Source organism: Meleagris gallopavo, chromosome 11 (genome assembly GCF_000146605.3).
Source record: "Meleagris gallopavo isolate NT-WF06-2002-E0010 breed Aviagen turkey brand Nicholas breeding stock chromosome 11, Turkey_5.1, whole genome shotgun sequence".
In the NCBI taxonomy this organism is placed as follows: Eukaryota; Metazoa; Chordata; class Aves; order Galliformes; family Phasianidae; genus Meleagris; species Meleagris gallopavo.
Genome location: NC_015021.2, coordinates 19,055,945 through 19,076,445, shown reverse-complemented (window position 1 = coordinate 19,076,445; position 20,501 = coordinate 19,055,945). Strand labels below are relative to the sequence as shown.

General features: G+C 41.2%; 1 protein-coding gene across 3 annotated transcripts in view; it reads left to right on the top strand.

Moving 5' to 3' along the window:
* The window catches only part of FNDC3B (fibronectin type III domain containing 3B), a 142,192-nt gene that overhangs the window by 86,700 nt on the left and 34,991 nt on the right, over nt 1–20,501 (top strand). For all 3 annotated transcript variants that reach the window (XM_010716921.3, XM_019619145.2, XM_031554994.1), the window contains 12 exons: nt 107–264; nt 2,382–2,441; nt 5,315–5,453; nt 5,774–5,827; nt 11,934–12,058; nt 14,500–14,674; nt 15,347–15,433; nt 17,188–17,326; nt 17,963–18,034; nt 18,484–18,602; nt 19,424–19,529; nt 20,289–20,461. In XM_010716921.3, the coding sequence (XP_010715223.1) occupies nt 107–264; nt 2,382–2,441; nt 5,315–5,453; nt 5,774–5,827; nt 11,934–12,058; nt 14,500–14,674; nt 15,347–15,433; nt 17,188–17,326; nt 17,963–18,034; nt 18,484–18,602; nt 19,424–19,529; nt 20,289–20,461 (1,407 nt within the window). The remainder of the gene's footprint in view (nt 1–106; nt 265–2,381; nt 2,442–5,314; nt 5,454–5,773; nt 5,828–11,933; nt 12,059–14,499; nt 14,675–15,346; nt 15,434–17,187; nt 17,327–17,962; nt 18,035–18,483; nt 18,603–19,423; nt 19,530–20,288; nt 20,462–20,501) is intronic.

The window sequence follows — 20,501 nt, the reverse complement described above, 5'->3', positions numbered from 1 at the left end:
CAGCCCGTTCTATAATTCTATGACCATGGATCACAAAGCAGTCTTTCTGTCAGGACATAAAGTGATTTATTTGTGATATGATTTTAAATTGATGTTTCTTTCATAGGTCACAAACATTCAAGCGAGAACGGTTTTGCTGTCATGGTCACCTCCTGCCGGCCTTTTAAACACGGATAGACACAACAATGGTTTGCCTTACACCTGTACTTACGAGGTTGCCTTATCAGATAAAGGGAAGGATGGAAAATACAAGATTATTTACAGGTAACGGGACCTTTTTTACACTTCTTCTCCACCCCATCTGACCCCCTCGCTGCAGCAAGCTGGCAGGATGCACATCCCAAGCTCCTCATTGCTTTTCCCCTTCTCACTCCTCAACACACTGCACTACAGGAAAAACTTGAGTTTTCTATTCCTTCCCATTGCCTTAGATTGATTAAGGAGGGAGCACACTGATCAGCCAGCTGCAGTGCTCCACAGAAAAACCTCGGATGCTTGGCTCCTAGCAGCCTTAAGTAAAAATTCGGAGGGATTTCTCTGTCTCTAATGTCAGTGATCCACTGAGCTCAGCTCATGATCAAGTACAGATGGTGTTACGCCTTTCTTTCTTTCCCTCTAATGATGTCTGGGATAGAAAACTTTGAGTTGCGACCCTGGCTATTGTGAAATAGTTAATCCTTCACAAATGTCATTACATAGAGTCCAGGTGGTACAGCGTTCATGGAATTCCCTCTTGAGAGCAAGCTATCTCCTTTCTTAAGATGTCCTGTGGATTAGGGTATCCCTTCTGGACCACTGCATGGACTGCCTTGGGTAGTATAAACTGAGAGCATTAACCAGGGAGGTGCTGCCTGCTTCTCTCTGATATTTACACTAGCTGTTTGTGAGTTATCTGCATATGTTAATGCATTTTGTTGAGCTCTTAAAATGGAAAGGGTGCTTTCAAGTACTTTTTGTGCCTGCTGCTCTGATGGCTGCACATTTTCTCCTGGTTATGAAATGTTGTGCATCTGTTTTAAAGCTGCTCAGAGTAATCTGTCTCCTGCTGCTGGCCAGTGTACAACTGTTAGCTGAACGTGCTGCGTGTGCTCTGCTATGACCAACAGTGATCACTGTTACTTAGGAGTGAAAGAAGGTCCTGCAATATGCTGAATACATTCTCTTTTTGCAAAGAAGTGCACCCTTTCAAAAGAGAAAAACTGAATTTACAGAGATTGGGCTATATTTAAAAATGCTTTTTTAAAAATTGTTTTATTTTCTGAATTTCTGGCAGCCCAGCAGGCACATGCTTTTTGTCTGACCTTGTTCCCATGCTTTTGAGATATCTCCCTATATTTTCCCAACTACCTATGGAATATTTCTTTATGGCAGAGAGTTTTCTCATTTCCCACATGTTAATAAAACAGTGAACAAGCCAAGCACTTACAGGAGATGATTATTATGTAACTAACTACTAACCCACACTCTAATCTTAAGATAATGGTGAAGCACTGGCACAGGTTGCCCAGAAGGGTGGTGGGTGCCCAGTCCCTGGCAGACCTGAGGTCAGGCTGGTGGGGCTCTGAGCTCCTGATGGAGCTGTGGGTGGCAGGGAGTTGGCCTTTATGTGCCCCTTTGGGCTCAGACAATTCTATGAAGATCAGCAATATGTGACTAGAGTCAAACGTTCATTTGCCAGCAAACTAACCAAAAGGAAAAGAATGTTAATTTCAGGCTTAACTGACACACCAGCCCTAGTTTTACACTGTTTTTTTCCTTTTTTTTTTTTCTTCCTAAAATACCTGTAACTTAGTCCTTCTAATGTTACTGAAAGTTGTTCTTGCTATTAAAAGAGACGTGAGTCTCTTTCAGTAATGTTAGAATATTAATTAAACATCTGCTTGGCACGGTCCTCACAGAGTGTGGTTCTGGAAGAGAAAACAATGATACTTATTGAAGCAGTTGAGCAAGAAACAGTACTTTTCCTTCTGATGTCCAATGGCTCACACTTTTTAAAAAGTATTTTGAAATAATGAATGTGCAAGCAGTACAGAATAACGTTGTATTGATTCTGTCCTCTCAGCCCCGAGAGGGTTGAAAAACACAGTGAGCTTTATCTAATGTCAACAAAATGTAAGGATAGTGTTGAAATAAATAGGTTACTTAACAAATTGGGATGATAACTACCTTCTGTTACATATGCAGAGCTTTATAAAGTTTTCAAGAACATGGAATGCGTTGACAAATTAGTCGTGTATTATTTACTACTATTGTTCTGTGGTGGAATTTCTGTTTCTTCTTTCAAGTCATAGCATGTAGGAGTCGCTTGTCACTGGAAAAGCACTTGTGGTGCTGAGTGTGATGCTGCTTTTTGTAATTAATTGATGTATTTTTCTCTGCAGTGGAGAAGAATTAGAATACAACCTGAAAGACCTTAGGCCAGCAACAGATTATCATGTCAGGTGAGTCAGTGGGAATATGAAGGGTCACTTAAATACAGTCTGATCAATTGTGTGGCAGTAAATCATGCAGAAGTTCATTTAGTCCAACCCAATTATAAGATGCAGTTAAAGCAAGAGGGAGAAAACATCTACCTTTCTATTGTTGTATGTACATATAACAGCCCTGAAGGTGCTTGTGTACAAAAATGGGATACCTCAAGCTTGTTCAAAATTTGACTGAAGCAAGTAGTGTTTGGCCACAAGTGTTCACAGTTATTGTAATATAGACGTGCTAGAAAACTCAAAGGTACTCCAGAGGTTTGTTGGTGGTTTGTTTTTTTTCATAAACACTCCACGTTTCACAAAGTAAATCTGCTGATTGCAGATCATCTGACCACAGTAACTGTAGCATTTATTCCCTAAAAACGGATTCACTCTGGCTTCTCTTGATATTTTTAGACCATATTTCTCTTTGATTCTAAAATTGTTTGTCACCAGTTATTAACACATTCTCAATTCTGCTCCCTGCTGTTTTTAACACCATCTACTCATGCTGTGTTTTTTAAAGACTCATGAATTAAAGCTTCAAATTCACATCCTGCTCCCTTACACTCAATATCCTTTAAAAAGTTCCTTTTGCTCCTGTCTATTGTTTCCTTCTCTTTGTCTGGACAAGGGCTATGTTTGGCTTTTTCCCATCCAGGCCACTACTGTTAAGCTTTAAACAACAAGCACTTCTGAGCAAGAAGAGAAAACAACCAACAAAATGCATCTTTCTTCCTCTGATACTATACCTTCTTTTTCTTCAAAGTTACTTTCTGTTGGTGCCTAAAAAGCTTTTGAAGTCCCTAAGTAACTTTGTCCGAGATGCTCAGACTCCCTATCCAGGCAGTAGTTGCAGCCACAGCAGCGAAAGGATGGTAGCAAGGAGATAGTTGTAGAACACTGCTGAGCTTCCTACAGTAAGCAATTGAGTGTAGTTTTTAAAACAAACTTCCAAAATAACATGGTAGTCCTACAAAGTGAGGCGTTGAGACCTCATAGGATTTCTAAGGGTGTATTTGCCCCAGATCTTGACTGGCTTGCTTCTAAATCAATTCATTCTGCCTATCTGCCTACCTACAGTTCCCTGTGTTTTCCTGCATGTTTGCCAAATTATAAATCATTTGTGAACAGTTAGCTGTAACTTTTGTTTAAAGAGAATGAGCAACTGCCAAATGTAAAAGTCAGACCTAAAAAGCAGCAGCATGTGTTTGTAGTGGAGGAAACCAATGCTGAAAAAGCAGACTGCTTTCTGTGACAATTCTCTTGTTAGTTGGAACTGCATTATGTATTAACAGCTATGAAGAAATAAATCTGCTAAGTAAAGAAATGCATTTGAGCAGCCATTACTCAGCACGTTGTCCTGGGTCTGCTTAACCTTGGCAGCATCTCCAAGGGCTTCTATTTTCACACTGATAAGTGCTGCATTGGGCCCTGGGCACCTAGAACAGCTTCTCCACTCTGCAGAAATGCAGGATGTGAGATCAAATATTACTGTGCTGGTAGTTACAAAGATGATGGCATGTGCCTTTGTGAGAGCCTCTTGGTCCCTTTTATGGCTAAGGTAGGTGGAAATGAAGACTTTAATCACATAAAAGGTTTATGCTTCAGAAATTTCAGAGCCAACTAATTTCACAACCCTTGTTACCTTCTCTTTGTTTCCAAGAAACATTCCACCAGGCAGGAAGCAGCAGCAGAGCACTTAGTGACAGGGACACTCAGGTACCATCACAGCTTCCAACTGGCAAAGCCAACAGTGCAGCTTTCCAGTGACTTGCAGAAGATGGTCCTTAAACTCATCTTTACACATCTGTGCTTCCCAGTGATGTGCTTGATTCTCAGCCCTGCCTGTTTCCAATGCACATGCACACAGTGTGGCCAGTTGCCAGCTGCAGAGACAATTAATTAACTGCATTTGTTTTACTCCTGACTGCTAACAGGTGAGCTATAAAACAGCACTAGAGCAGTTCTGGTGACTTCCCCCTAAGGTTTCATTCTGAGTAGGTGGCCATTGTGCATAAATTACTCTTATCTACTCTAAACAAGTTTAGAAATTGTCCTTTCCCATTCAAGTGCACAATAGCTACAGCCAGCCCAGAGGTCATTGTCTGGTCAGGCTTGGAATGTTTTCTGAGTAGAGGACTTCAAGTTTGCACTTTCTTTTGCTTCATGGAAAATGTGGAGGAGAAAAATACCATTAATTTTTCATTATGTATAAAGGTGCTCAGATATGTTTTGCTTTCATGTGTTATTTTTGTAACAGTTATATCCCTCTATGCTGGTATATAGAGAATTTGCCTGAAATCAAGTTGACTTCTATCACAGCAATGCTTTTGAGCTGTGTTTATCCCTATTTTTGTGTATGTGTTAGTTTTAACTCAGAAAGCTTACTAAATGTTGGCACTGCAGCTGTGTAGAAGCTTGCACTCATGGAGGGAGGTCAGCAGTTGCCACCACTGGACATGGCACATATGAGTCAAGTGTGAACAGGACATTCATGTTCATCCTATTTAATTTTGAGTTCATGCTTTGTTGTCTTCTGAAGAGCATTTTTTGCACAGTGTACAAAATGACGCAGTAGCAAATGAAATAATTTCTTGTGGTAGAAAGAAAAGATGATGGTAACCCAGTGGGCAATAGGAGTTGGTGCATAAAATGCTGGAATTCTCTTCTTCTGCTGTGAATTTTTTTGGATACTTGTACCAAGTGAAGCAGATAGCCACTGTTTTGTGAGAAATCTGTCATTGGTGGACTGTATCATGGATGCTTTGGTAGTCAAGTGTTATGGCTGAGGCAGTCCTTTCTGGTCTGGTCAGCAAATGTATAACCCATTTCCATGTGTCCATTTCCAGGGTGTACGCAACGTACAATTCAGTAAGGGGTTCCTGCTCAGAGCCAGTAAGCTTCACCACTCACAGCTCAGCACCAGAGTGTCCCTTCCCACCCAAGCCCTCTCACAGGACCAAAAGCTCCTTAACCTTACAATGGAAGGTAGGTAATGCTTGGGTCAGAGTAGGCACTCAAAAACTGAGGAAAATACAGCTTGCCAACTGTAAAACATAACTGAAAGTGAGACAATCATTTTTCAGTAAGGGACATGAACTTGCTCTCCTCTGACAAATCCCTCCCTGTGCACTGACTGGACTTTTAAAATGTATGTGTTTCATTACATTCCAGCTTCTTCTCGTTAGTCGTTAAGAGGCTGCCAAGCTGTGTGCTTTAATTTTACTTTAAACTGTAGTCATATGCTTGGGGGGAAGAAAGTAGTTCTCTTATTCCCAAAACTGCCTTTTGTTTGTTTTTGTTCATAGGCGCCCATTGATAATGGCTCAAAAATCACCAGCTACCTTCTAGAGTGGGATGAGGTAAGTAACAACCAGTTGAAATAAATACGTAAATAAATGGCATTCAGGCTTTACAAGGATTTGCTGAGTAAAGAAAAATAATTAAATAGAGGGGAGACTAGAAGTAGGAAAATGAAATCCTGATGAGAATCGGTAGAGTTGGAATTGTGAAAGGAGCAGTGAGGGGAATGCTTGTGATTTGGTGTTTTATGCAGAGACACTATTTTACTGCTTCTGTACTCTTGAAATTCAAGTTTTTACTGCTTGGTGTGCCTAATTTTTCAATTAGCATTACTTATTATTTAACTGCTTGCATTGCGATATATCTTGAGGTCTGTTTATGATCACATTCTTCTGGATGATAAGTGCAGAAGGAAAAACACTGTTCCTGCCCCAAAGGCAGGACATGATCATGGGGACCTTTGTGCAAAAATGTACTCAAGCTTAAAGTAACGGTGTCCTTTACACAGTGACTTTTAGTACTCTTACAGACACCAGGGAAAATTCTGGTTTTCTGCCCCAAAGGCGTCTAACTTACAGCATTAGTGAGCAGCATGCCTCTGGGGAGAGGGCCAAAAGCAAGAGATGTGCAGTGCTGCTTGCTTGAAGTGAGTTCTGGTTACAAGTCCTCCCTCCTTCCCCTGATTCCTTTATGCCTTCTTGCCATTGCACAAGTCATGTTTTTGCAGAAAGCGTGAGTCAGTGGTTATCATCTTTGAAGGAAAAATGTATTGGTGACAGAAGGCTTGGGCAACACATTAAAAATAAAATGTGATGAGTCAGGAAGTGAAGAGTGTGGAGGGGTGTGTAGTTGTTCAGTCTGAGAAACATCTCTTGGGGTTTTTAATATTCTAAAAATAATATTCTAAAGGGAATAGTCTGCTATGAGCAGTTCTCCATCATTTCACTAGTAATATGTTCCCAGATCGGTCTGCTACATGTTTGGCATTTGGAACCACCCGCTGTGCAAACATTTCTGGATGCACTATCACAGCAAGTGGGACCTTCGTGATGAGAAACCCGCTGAACTAAAATAAAACAATAATTCCAGAATGGCTGGCTGCCTCTCTCTGCATAATGGAAGGGGAAAGATTGTCAGTGAAGAAGAAAAAAATAGAGTGTGAGGTCTGGGAAAGGAAATTAAAAAAATATTTCTCCAAAAGGACAGGCCAGGATAATCCCATTATACATTCTGTGACATCTTGATTCTGCAGTTTTGATCTCTTGCAAAGCTTCCATTAGCTGGGAAGCCATGGGAACATAACAACACAGAGGAATGAAAGAGTGGAAGAGGGAAGGGGAGAGTGTGAAGATTTGAGGTGAAGGACCAACAACAGAATGTTAATACAGTGCACATATTTTCAATGGTAATTTTGTCCACATGGTACTCAGTTGTGTTTTTTAAATGTAAGAGATTGCTCTTGTCCTTTAAACCTTTTAATACTGAGAATATAACTAGAAAGATTTATTATGCCTCTTCTTCTTTCACGGGGCAAAAGTAGCTTGTTTTAGACTAGAGTATGCACCAGTGGCAAGGAATGCAGGAATCCTGATTGCCTTTGCCCATCTACTTTGATTACCTTGTTTTCTCAGTAACAGTCCTGAAACCTGAGATCCCAGCTGACAGCTGGCCAGCACGGATGAAAGAATGGCAGCCCATGTCATTTGTAAATGTTGTACTCTCTCTGCGCCACGTAAATTTCGATTAAGCAAATGTCCCAGCTTTGTTACAATGCCACACTGTGTCCTGCTGAAATCAAGAAGTAAATATGTGAAGGGAGAGGAGAATGCTTGCCAGGCAACAGCAGAAGCTCTGCCAGGGCTCAGCAAGAGCAGCATTCATTAGCTACGGGGCACAGGATAAAATATAAACACAGGAAAATCGGTGATCGGAAGGAAATTAAATTGCAACTGCAAAGCACAGGGGGTATTGCATGAGTGGGGAACAAGAAACCTGTCCAATAACAAAGTTAGAGAAACACACTAAGATGGCAGTCTGCATAGAAAACGTGACTCTGCAATAAGAGGTAGGGAGTGAGTTACAAGAAGCAGTGCAGCTCACACCTCTAATCTTCCCATGGCTGATGAATTGAAGTTTATAGTATCTAAAATGCAGCCAGGATTGGAGATGCTTTCCTACTCAAAAAGTAAATGGTTGCTGTAAAATGACAGCAGAAGCATGCTGCTGTTTTACAGCCCTAGGGTTGGTGAGTGAGGCTCTAAGCTGGAACAGGAGGACAGCAACTTACCCTGAATGGCTGCAGGTCAGTTCTGAGTTTTTTCCTGACCTGCGGGGCCTGGAAAATAAAGCAGTGGATGGACAAAGCTAATCCTGCTATTTCATCTTTTTTCCCCCCAGTTTGGATTAAATTGTTTGAATGGGCTGTTGTCTGTTACTTAGAAAAGGCAAATTCTTTCTTTCTCTGTTCTGGTGTAGATCTTTGAATTACTGTAGTAAAGCCTTGCTAATAAACTGGTTTAATTAAAACTGCCTGAAATGCTGCAAGTAGCAGAGGGACCTTCGTTCTTCAACAGAGAACAAAAGGTCAGCAAAATTGTTGCTCAGTTAAATGGTGTGCTTGGTAGCAAAGTTTCCATTGACTTCAGGAGTGTTAGGAGCAGCCCCTCTTCTCCAGTGGTTTGGAATTCCAGGGGATCTGGATGTGCCCACAGCTTGATTGCTGGGATTGGCACCAGCAGGCTGGCAGCACTCTGTTACAGAAGCAATTAGAGAAAACTCCACCTTCTGTCTCTTGTTCTGCATTTCCCTTTGACCTTACGAACCTAAACTAGCCATTTGGTGACTTAGAGCCTGGATTCATCATTCAGGATAAAAAGATTGATCTGAATAAGTTGCATTAAAAACGTACGTAGCAGAACATCACTGTAGAGCTGATGCTTTCTCCAGATGCCAGCATTCATCAAACCTAGTGAACTGCAGTTGCATTAGAAAATGCCCCTGGCAGTGCTGTAAGAATCAGGCCTTTGTTACCAATTAGACGTGAAATGATCATTCTGTGATTGAGTGGTAGTAAGTAAATGTTTCTCTTGTGCATAAGGATGGTGCATTGTCCATAGGACTTCCTGAGCCAGAGACAAGGGCATGCAGTGTGTTCATGCCTTATTTTTGATCCAGAGAGCATTGTGTTTTAATTTGTGGAAGAGAGAGACAGGTTCGTTACCACCCAATTCAATTCTATATGCATGGAAGTTTGTACTTCGGTAGATGGAGATCATTCTGTTCTGCCAAGAAGTCTTAAATGTCTTAAGACCAGCTGGCAGAGATGTGCTGCCTTGTACGAGCTGACACTCTGGTCTGTGTGCCCCAGTGATGGTCCACCAGGACTGGGGTACAGAGACCTCTGCTCTCATGCTTGGGCTTTTGGGTGTGTATTTGCCTTCCTGCCCTTTAGGTCTGTTTTGTGCCCGTATCACTGCTATTAGATACGCAAGAGGAGATGTTTGGATAAAACCATTTGCTTTTTATATACATATTTTAGGGATGTTTCATGAGTCCTGCTCTGTTTTCTCAGTGTTTGCATATACAGAAAGTGCAGCCACTTGCAGCAATGTCTGCACAATAAATGCTTTGCAGAGATATTCAGGTGTGTTTATTATCACCCCTGACAGTCTGCATCACAGCCTGGTGTCAGATTGAGTATCAGTCTGGTGCTTTTTATTGCCAGCATGAACCAAGTGCAGCAGTTAGGCTGCCGTGGCCTGGAACAGATTGCCACTGTGCCTCCTGGTTGCAGGTCTGATGCTGGCAGCTTCCATTCAAGCCCTTTGCAGTGAGGGCTTGGGAAGGGCTGTGCTCTGCTCCTGCATCCTTTCTCCCGCAGTGGCTCATCCCTTCTGACAATATCTTCTGCAGGGACAGTAGCCAACGAAACTTGCTTAAAATCTCTTTCCCATCATCTCCATCAACCCAATCTCCACGAGAAACTTGAGCACCGTTTTAAGCGTGCGTGTAGCTTCAATCGGAGCTGAAACAGCAGGCAAACCTTTTAAAATCTCTGCTAATATGCTGTGATATAGTATTGTGCAAGTCTAATGAATTTGTAGAGCTGAATTGCCCCCGTTTCCTCGGATGGGCCCTGATGCCAGCACAGCATGGGCTGTCACTGTGAACAGAGGGCAGCGCGGGCTGGAGAAAGCAGGGCTGGGGAAGTCAGACAGTGGCTGCTCTCCCTCTGAAATTTGTGGATTAGAAGTATTTGAGGAAATGATACAGTGTATTTTAAGCAACTTACGAAACATTATTTAGAGGATTAAAAGTTGGATGCTGAATATACAAAGAATAGGGGAAGGATTCTGGGAAAGCTGCAAGGCTCTTGGGTGGCAGCCAGTACCAGCCTGCCAGTTGTGCTTGTCCATAATTATGCCAGCATTAGAGCTTTCATAAATCTTGGGAGGGAAGGAGCAGAGAGACTATTTCCAGGCCATTAATGCCAGAATAATTAGAAATATCAGCCAGCCTATCCAATTAGTGCCAATAGAAGCCGAAATACCAGCCGGTCTGAGTTACTTGAATACCAGTCAGTCTCTGAGTGAGTCCTGGGGAATGTATGATACCAGATCCAGAAGAAAGATATATACAGTGTCAGAATTCGTACAGTGGTGAAGTTGAAGATTACCAAACGTTAAAGTTGGGTTTTAACCCACCAGTCTGACAAAGTGGAATTTCCATGGTCTGTTGCTCTCAGTTCAGGGGCTGTGCTGCAGGTGAGGCTTTTCATGGCTTCCCTTTCCAGCCAGCCATTGCTGTACTCGTTAATCACATGCTTAGCATTTGGTAGCTCTGTTCTCTTGGAGAAAAAGCACAGAGAAGTGATGAAAAAAATACATCCCTAAGCATAAAGTAAAAAGAGATTAAATATTTTCAAGTGCTTTGAAAACAGCGGTCAGGATGACTTTAAACCATCAAAGAAAAATTAATCGAAGGCCTCTGAATCTACAAGAGAGTGTTTGCATAAAGGAAAAAAGCCCCATTCTTATTAGTCCCGCCCTGATTAATGGTTATTTTACTGAAACATAAGATTAGTAACTGGGTTTTGTGTAGTCAGGGTACTGAGCAGGTTGAGCTGGGAAATAGGGAGGCCTCTGCTTTTGTTGAAAAGAATTTTTATCACATAACTGTATACTCAGGGACGTCAGAATTGAAAGAAGTTCCACCGCTGAATTTAGTTGGGCTGTGCAGTAATGTTGCAGCCAGAGCAGGTGGGTGAAGTTAAAAGAGAGCATCAGTGAAAACAAGTTCTAGAACAGATGTAGCACTGGGTAAATAAAAGTAAGTTATGGTTATTTGCTGCTGTGCTGAACGTCCCTTCAGTGCCTCCAAACTGCAGCGCTGGAGGTCTGTGTGATTGTTTTAGTTTGGCAAACGCATCTCGGAGATTTACTACGCGTGTTTTGTGGAGCTCTTGCTTCTGTTTTGCAACCCGAGTGCAAGGAGGTGGAAATGGACAGGGGCTGGAGAATGGTCCGGTGAAAAATGTACATCCCACTTGAGCATTTTGGGAGTCTTTAATGATGAAGTGATACATTGACTGTGGGAGAAGAACGGTGCTTGGGAAGAGAGGCAGAGCCCGAGGAGGCAGCAGCAGGTTGGGCTGTTTGAATATTAACTGCAGTGAGGGGCACCTTTATTGGAAATAGTCCAAAACTAAAGGCTGCAGAGACAAGTGCTGTGCCTGTCCCATGGAGCAGCTGGAGCACTGCTGACAACGGGCAGCGAGAGCCCTCTGGTGGGATGAAGTGTTCCTGAAGGGCCAGTGGAATCTGGTGTACAGAAAGATTGGTTGCAGGCTCCCCAGATGAATTTCACACCCAGCTTGTATGCCTTGGGGTTAAGGAATAGCATAAATTGCATTTCAGTTAAAGTGACAAAAGCTGTAAATACATCTCATGAAGATAACCTGGAAGAAGGAGGGATCTGAAAACATTCAGCATGTAAATGTATTAATTTAGGTAATGTAGCAGCACTGCCAGCAACTGTTCTACAGAGTTCTGTTTGCTCACTGCTTGTATGAAAGCCTCTAAATCTAATATCATTTAGCAGTTCTTAAAATAAGAAGCACCCGGTTTTGTTTCATAGCTATCTGATTACAGACTCTGCTCTTTCTAGGGAAAAAGGAACAGTGGTTTCAGAGAATGCTACTTTGGAAGCCAGAAGCATTGCAAGCTGACCAAGCTGTGTCCAGCTTTGGGTTACACCTTCCGACTCGCAGCTCAGAATGACATTGGTACTAGGTAAGTTAGCCCAGGATACACACTTCTTGGTGGAAAAGTAGTTGTTAAAGAGTTTAACTTGCAATAAAATCATAAAAGCAGACTTCTGCTTTGTTTTGTTTTTGTTTTTTTCTCCTCCTTATGATTTTGAGTTAAATATCTGATGTTTGGTCCATTAACACTTCTGTGTTCGTCACATCTCCCCTGGTGGGGTCGTTGGCCTCCCAGGGAACTGCCCTGAGTGATGAGGTTGGCCGAGGCAGAGACTTCTTTTGAGGTGTTAAATGGTGTTTTGTGGTCTGTTTCTTATACAAAAAGAATACATCTGTTATGTGAAGTTCCCCTTAGGGACCTCTGTGAACCAAGAAAAACAAGCAAGAGGAAGTTGAGTTACAGATTTTGAAAGGAATCTTGATGTATTTATTTTCCTATTTTACAGCAAAGGTCCTCTGTCTTTTTTCAGCAGTACAGTCCCTTCCTTCTTTCAGGACTGGCAGGGCTGGCCCCAGAGAGGATGGGCACACCCAAAGGCTTTTCTCTGCCTGTGAGCAGATGCGTTCAAATGAAAGCGGAGAGAAATCAGGCTTATTCCAACCCTCAGGGACCTCCTGAGGAGGCAATGCACAGCAAGGGCCAGAGTGTGCCCAACGGTAGGGGCTGGGTGCTTGTCTACTCGTGGAAGGGAGAGCAGGCAAGGAAATGCTGAGCTGTGAAGAAGCTAAACAACCAGTGCTTTTGTGTACTCGTTCATTGTCCTTAGCTAAACAGGATCCATAATTACAACAAGAAGGAAACATAAACAGCTGGCCTGAAATGATGTGCTTTGCTGAGGGAGATTGGTTTTTTTGTCCTATGTTCCAAAATGTGAAACTCCTAACAGTATGTAACTATAGAAAGTTTCTGTATTTGTGATCCTGTGTTTTCCCTTTGAGATATGCTGGGGCTGTTCATGTTTGCAGAGTCCCTCACCAGCTTCTTGCAAGATCACCTCCCTCCCTGTTTAAATAGTTCTTCAACTATTTAAGAGATGTGAGCTGGAGCTGCTAAGTGCAAAAAAGAAGAGTGCTGCTGCTCGATAATGATGTCCCTGCAAAGTTCACAGTTTGAGAATCTCTTCTGTTTGCCAGATTTTTAAAATATTTTCAAGACGTGCTTCAACTCTCCCCCCCTTTTTTGGTTATACTATCCTTTTTTCTCATGAGTTTACAAAGAAGTGTGCTCGTGTCAGCCACTGTGTGTTAATCTATGAGATAAGCACCAACAGCACGTGGCTTGTTTTTTATAGACAGCACTCAGAATTATGGCATGTTAATGTCATCTAGCACTTTATATTTTAAGATGGTGTTGGCTCTAATGCTTGTGGATTTATCATCTGAGATGTTTTTCTTCTTTTTGTTCAGATGCTGGCTATTGGTGGGTTGTTTTTAAACTGTTAGGACGTTTCAATTCATGTTCTTGTGTTGTTTTCGAGAAAGAAGGCTTGGGAAAGGAGCTGTGGCTTCTTTGTGTGCATTGCATTCCTGTAATGAACCGACAAAATACGTTGTGCTTTAGAAACAGATTCGAAAATTGCACTCAGTTGAGAGTTCTGATGTAGTCCTTAAGATCCACCAAACTCGTAGCTGCTTTAAATGTCGTTCTCAAATTTCTGTTGTACACAGTATAGCCTGCCTGGGTCTTGTGGGAGCTGTTCCCACACTTGTTCAACACAACAGCCTGTTGCGTACTGAGTTTTAGACAAGGTGAGAGCGTGCATCTCTTCTGCAGCTGTTCTGTCTGGTTGCAGCCTGAGCTGTGTGAAGGAACAACTTTGTTCTCAGCTTTAAATGCAAAGAAATTTGAGTAGGTAAAATTAGAAAGGAGCAAAGCCAGCCTGAAGAGGAGGAAGGTGTCTGAGCCTGCACTAGGCACCTCCTTTGTGTTATTGAGTATGCATGGTCATGAATGGATGCGTTTTCCCTACTTTCTTTGGAGGGAGTGTCTGAAGTATTGAGTCTGGATTTGCTGAAGCACTTGGCTTTCAGAGATAGAGCTTAAATAAGGTTGTATTCCAAGTTCGTTAGAGGTGGAAACTACATCTCAAATTCAACATATGAAAATTTAGAAGTTGGGCTTTGTTTGCTATGCTTTAGTTCCTCCTTCTTAAATTAGATTTACTTCACAGTTAAGAGCAAGTTAATATTTTTGAGGCAATCAGGTATTTTTCCAAATGTCACTGCAATTTAATTCATAAAAATGACTGTGAGGACACATAATTCTATGATAATTCTGCATTTATTTCTATCCTTAATTTTGACTTTTCCTTAACTTTGCGTGTCCTTTTTTTTTGTTTATTTGTTTTCCACTTGGACAATATTAACAGCATCTAAATTTTTTGAAACTACAGAATATGTATGTGAATACAATGAGGTTTTTTTGTGGGTTTGTCTTTAAATACTCCTCTTTCCTCTTTTCCTGTACAGTGGGTACAGCCAGGAGGTGGTATGTTACACTGCAGGTAATATTCCTCAGACTCCCTCTGCACCAAGGCTTGTTCGAGCTGGTGTTACATGGGTTGCATTGCAGTGGAATAAAGTAGAAGGATGCACGCCAGAAGAAGTGATTTCCTACACCTTGGAAATACAGGAAGAAGATAATGTAAGTGCTGTGTTGCTACAGAGTGTACTGAGTGGCTCAAATTGACTTTCCATTTATTAGTCCAAGTTTATTGAGAGTATTATGGATTGCTATTTTGAAGGGCTGTTCCAATCAAAGGTTATGTGAGGATTCTTAAAACGTTATGTAACAGGAAAAAAAAAAAAGTATTTTAATAGAATGCCTTTTGAGAGTATGCAGTATTTGGCAGGACACGGATGTGTGATTTGTTCAGTTCCACAGCAGAATTTGGAATCCTTAACTTAAGAATTAGATGAAGTTCTTAGCAAAAATTGTCTGCTGTCATGCACAGTTCCTTTACAGAGCTTCAGAGGAGACAATAACCTATAGTGCAGTTTGTCCTTAAATAGTCCTCTATGCTCTGCTGACTGCCGAGGAGTGTGCTTGCTTTCTATCATCATCTGTCACTTTTATTTCTCTTATATGTGATAAACTGCTGCTACTGCTCTTGCTCTTATTTTACAGCCAAATTATATTATTCAGATCAGTTGCACCGTCCTAGACAGAATGTTACTGTGACCTAGTAGCCTAAAAAAGGCAAAAAAAAACCAAACAACCTTGGTTGCAAAGCCACTTTGAAATAGATTCTAGCTGTACACTGTACATACAGAGAGCGCTTACTGGAAATGTGTTTATTTTTGTCTGTTTCTCTAGGATAGCGTGTTTCACCCAAAGTACACTGGAGAGGAGCAAGCCTGTACTGTGAAGAATCTCAGAAGAAGCACACAGTATAAATTCAGGGTGAATCTTCTTATTTTTGTCATTGCATTTGTCATAGTACTTCCTGCACTGGATGTTTTTTCTCCAGGCGCTGCAGGGACCCTTTATTGCCACCTGCTAAGCTGAGCCATCCAATCCAACTTCTCCCCGTGACATCAGGGGTTATTTTATACTGATGGATGAATTCCTTTAACTTGTATCACAGCAGCGTTGTAAAATGAGCAGTGGGAGCCATCTAGCTGATTCTGGGCTGGCAAAAAATAGGTGGTGGACTGTTAGGGGACTCCAGGTAATAGTGAACTAGGAGTAGGGAGGAACTTAATTTATGCAGATGAGTGACTGTTTTCTAGTGAGGTTCCCCACAAAACTGCTCTGGTATATATTGTTCAATAATCTTATCAGTGACTTGAAAGCAGAGTTTCATTTCTATTTCTAGCAAGCAGATGAGAAAGTGAAGAACTTGAGGCTGGAGGAGCAGGGGCTCAGAAGTGTCGTAGATCCCAAATTAACAGTCAGTTTAAGATGAAGTTTCAGTTCCTGCTGGGTTAGTGCAGACTTCAGCAGTACAAATAAAGGAATATACAAGTTCCTTATAAGTTATAAATAGGTTGTATTACATTTATATCTCAAACTAGAGCAATTTACCCATGTCATCTATCTGGTGTTCATGGTAGGATGCCTCAAATTGAAGAACAGTCAGAAAGAACCAAGAGATGATTAAATAATTAGAAAAGGTGGCAATAAGAAATAAAGAAGCGGGGATGAGGAGAGTAGCAGTCAGTAGGGATGTCCACATCATAACTGGCTTTTCAGTTTAGCAAACTAGAAGGGTAAAATTTCCATGTGCAGAAAAGTAAGAGCCAGGCAAATTCAATGAGAAACAGTGAATTGATACTGGCTTTGATGACTTCTTTCAGGCAAGCATATACAGGCTGAAGAACCTCAATTTACTTTTTTGGCCTTAAAAATTACAAATTGTTTTCCCTAAAGCCTGTTTTAGGAGAAGGGGATAGAAATGGCCGTTCCTGAGAATAGCAGAGCTCTCCAAGTGGAAAAGTTCCTGCTAGCTTATATTTACTGTTAGCAATTACAATAAATATTTTATTACTCACTTCCTTGGCAGCAGATTTATGTCCAGAGACTCGTATGAGCTAACGCAGCTCTCAGAGCCACACAGTGTTAGACCATTTGGGGTTTCATGTATGATCCTGATCTCCTCTGTCTCCTGGCCAAGTCCCCATGTCCTCCCTTAGCAGCATTCTCACTGAAGTCACCAGAAAGTGTTCTTGGGAAGAGTCGAAAGATTTTCATCTGAGAAAGCTGACTTGGTGCACACCCTGCTAGTTTCAGGGTCTACAGATCACACGTCACTTGGTTGCCTGTCATACTGCTCTACATTTTTAATTAGTGCTGAAATACTCTGAAATAATTTGTTTTAAATACTGGTTTGCAATGCCTCCAAAGTAATAGCATAGTTGTTGTTATCTTCATCTCCTGTGAGTAAATAACCTCAAGCTGCCATGTGATTTTCTTTTCTTAAAAAGAAAAGAGAAACAGTAATGCCGTTACCTTAAACTCACCGTCATCTGTTGCTGGTGAAGAGATTGGAAAATCAGCGTGGTTTCTGGAGAAATGATGCTGACAATCACCTGTTATTAACATCCCACACACTATTTTGGAATGTGACATACTGTTTTCTTTAATGATATGTATCCTGTGCAAAACTATTACAGGAAACGATGTTAAATTTGTTACCTTTTTTCTTTTTCCCCCAGCTGTTTGCTTCTAACGTGGAAGGAAAAAGTTCTCCAAGTGAAGTTTTGGTCTGCACAACAAGCCCCGACAGGCCAGGACCTCCAACCAGACCCGTCATCAAAGGGCCGATAACATCTCATGGCTTTAGTGTGAAGTGGGGTAAGCCTCTTTGGTTTGTCACAGGGGATTCTGTGGGGGTCATAATGTTGCATGTTGAATTTGGATGTAGTTCTGTTAATGTGTATTGTAACGTGGATTTCATGTGGCTTCTCAATACACAAAGTAGCATATATTTGGAAATCTTGCCAGCTTAATTATGTGAGTATTTTGGAAGATGTGTAAAAGCAATTATGCTTTAAGAATCAGAATTGTTGCTTGCTTTTAGCTAGTGAGCTTGGACTTTTGATCAAGTGCGCTTTTATTCAGGCTTTTTGTCTTCCACTTCATGCCTCATTGTAGATGGGTGCTGCTTCTCATGCTGTCTGCTTCCTTTGTCAGTGGGACAAACATCCATATCTCATCTTTTTCATTGCTTTTTCCATGTGTTTTGTTTGTGGCATCTTTATAAAATATTAGCCAGCTAACTTATTCTGAGCCATTCTGGAAGCGAAATCCTGCTGTCCACTTCTGCTATGAATTTCTTGGTGTAGATAGTGAGGTGGGAGGTGGTTTGTGGACCAGAAGGAGCAGAATCAGAAAAAGTTTCTGTAATTTTTTTGTTCTATTTCAATCCTTATCTTGATTTACTAACAACATCCCTGGTTGTTTTTTGTTGGTTTTTTTTTTTCTTTTTAGATCCTCCACAAGATAACGGTGGTTCAGAAATCCTGAAGTATCTCTTAGAAATTTCTCAAGGAAGTCCGGAAGGTAAACCTGAAACAAGTTTTCATTTCAATCCGTTTTGACTATTGTAAAGAAATACTGGCCCTTCTGGCTATTAGTGTGATGCAGAGGTGATTGAAACTGAGTTACAGCCTTAACGTTTACAGGATTTTTGGGGAAGGTTGATTGGTTGGTTTTAAGCATGCTTTTTTTCCTCCATGACCACTGGAATTTTACGTTATAGGGCTTGAACCTACTGTTTTATTTTATATTTAATATGTTTTAGAAATACATATATTGTGTGTGTTTTCTGTGTTTATTTCTATGTGTACATGTGTCTAGGTATGTATATGTCTTAAAGCAGGAATAATATTCATAGTAATATTGAAATTCATGACTCCAGGAAATAAATCACAGCGAAAGATGTTATTTTTGACATTAGTAAACTTGTTGCATTTGTGCATTTCTAAACTTGAATATATCAAATTTTCTAGCAAATCAATGGGAAGTGGCTTATAGTGGATCAGCTACAGAATATACCTGTACTCACTTGAAACCAGGCACTTTGTACAAACTCCGGGCATGCTGTATCAGCACTGGCGGACACAGTCAGGTAAGTAGTACTTAACAGTAAGGGCTATTCATTTTCTGACATTTTTTTTGGAGATTTATCTGCTGAATATGGTAAATGATCTCTGCTTTTAAAAAGTGAATATTTTCCCCAGAGCAGAATAAAGCCACAAGGATTGCAGTTAATTTTTTATTGCAAGCTGCTAAATTCTGGAGGATTACTACGTGAATCTGGTGAATTTTAGTCAAAATGCAATTTAGGGTGGTTTGCTTTCCTTAGTAGCAACCTGTAGATATTTGTGTTTAGTCTAGAAAAAAGCACAGTGTTTGTCTGGTCTGACAAACCAGACTTGCTTGAGAAATGCCACAGGCTCTCATCTGCATGAGCCTGTACTGATGAATGCTGGTGACAGTAGGGGTGATGAGCTTCTAGGTGGGTGAGTTGTTCTTGGAAAATTTTAGGCTCCCTTTTCAGCCATTGATTGCTGTCATTCCCTTCTTTAGTTTAAAATTATTTTAGTACCTACACTTTCATTTTTATTTCTTTGATTATTATTTTTTTTTTATGATTGGGTGCATTAGGATTTGATGCTATTTTAGAAACAAGGACAAATAAAATGATGAGCCCCACAAAATCAGCCAGTATAGTTCCTGTGCTGCAAATTTGAGTAGGCTAATGGAAGAACTCTGCTAATTGCACTTGTAAGAAACATGCTTGATAGCATTTGCTGCCCTTTGTTGTTCGTATGAACTTTCAGAAATAGTTGCTCTAGAAAGTAGGCTTTTTATCACTTTGTACTCATGGCTTGCTTTGCAGGTGCTGGAAGTACCACAGAGCTAATTTCAACTCTTTTTCTCTTCCAGTGTTCAGAAAGTTTACCTGTCCGTACGCTAAGTGTTGCACCAGGTCACTGCCGGCCACCAAGAGTTTTGGGCAAGCCGAAGCACAAAGAAGTTCAGCTGCAATGGGGTAAGCCATAGGAGCATATCAGTCGATTAGGTTGTTCTCATGGTGGAAAAGATCCCTATAGCAAGCCAAACACAGACGTGGGAAACAAATTTAGTTTTGCAAAAAGCTGTTATCTCAAGTGAAGCGCGAGGTTTAGATCACTGAGCAGAGATTTAAAATCTCATAAATGTTAGCAGTGTGACTAATGAAGTTTGAGAATGGAAGTTGCTTGTATTTTTATGAGGTGTTAGCGAGGCTTTGCCAGAAATCTGATGTGTAAGTAGTAGTTTTGGAGTGTACGTGACCCTCACTACCCTGTGTCCAACAACAGCTGAGCAGCCAAGATTAGGTCAGGCAGACCCCATACCACGTGCCTCCTAAATTGTCTTTGACCCAGAGGGAATGTTTTCATTCCTATTCTTTGTGCTGGGGCAAAAAACAGCTCTTCAGAAGAGGAACTACTTTGTTCTGCTTAAAAAGTCGTTGGGCACCTTCTGGTAGCAAACACAGTTTCCCAGGATAAAACTGTGGCCTTGAGAGGAGCTGCTGATCTTCCACATGGCAGTCTGACCTGGTGAATGTTTAGGGTTACAAGTAATTAATTTATGCTGATCGTGCGTGTGGTGGAGATATTGCAGGTAAGGCATCTATCAAAGAAGGAAATTGTTGCTGATAATACGTATCCATATATTGTGTGTGTGTGATAGATCAGTGGTATGTGAAATAAAAAATCTGGCATATGCCCTTATGTTATTAAAGAATGACGTGTTTATGTTTTAGATGTCCCTGCATCAGAAAGTGGCTGTCCCATCTCAGAATACAGCGTAGAAATGACAGAACCAGAAGAAGTTGTTTCTGAAGTGTACCATGGTCCTGATCTGGAGTGCACAGTCAGCAACCTTCTCCCCGGAGCAACATATCGGTTCAGAGTGAGAGCTCTGAACGATGGTGGGGTATGTGCAGTGTGCTGGACCAGAGCTTGGCTTTCTCTCA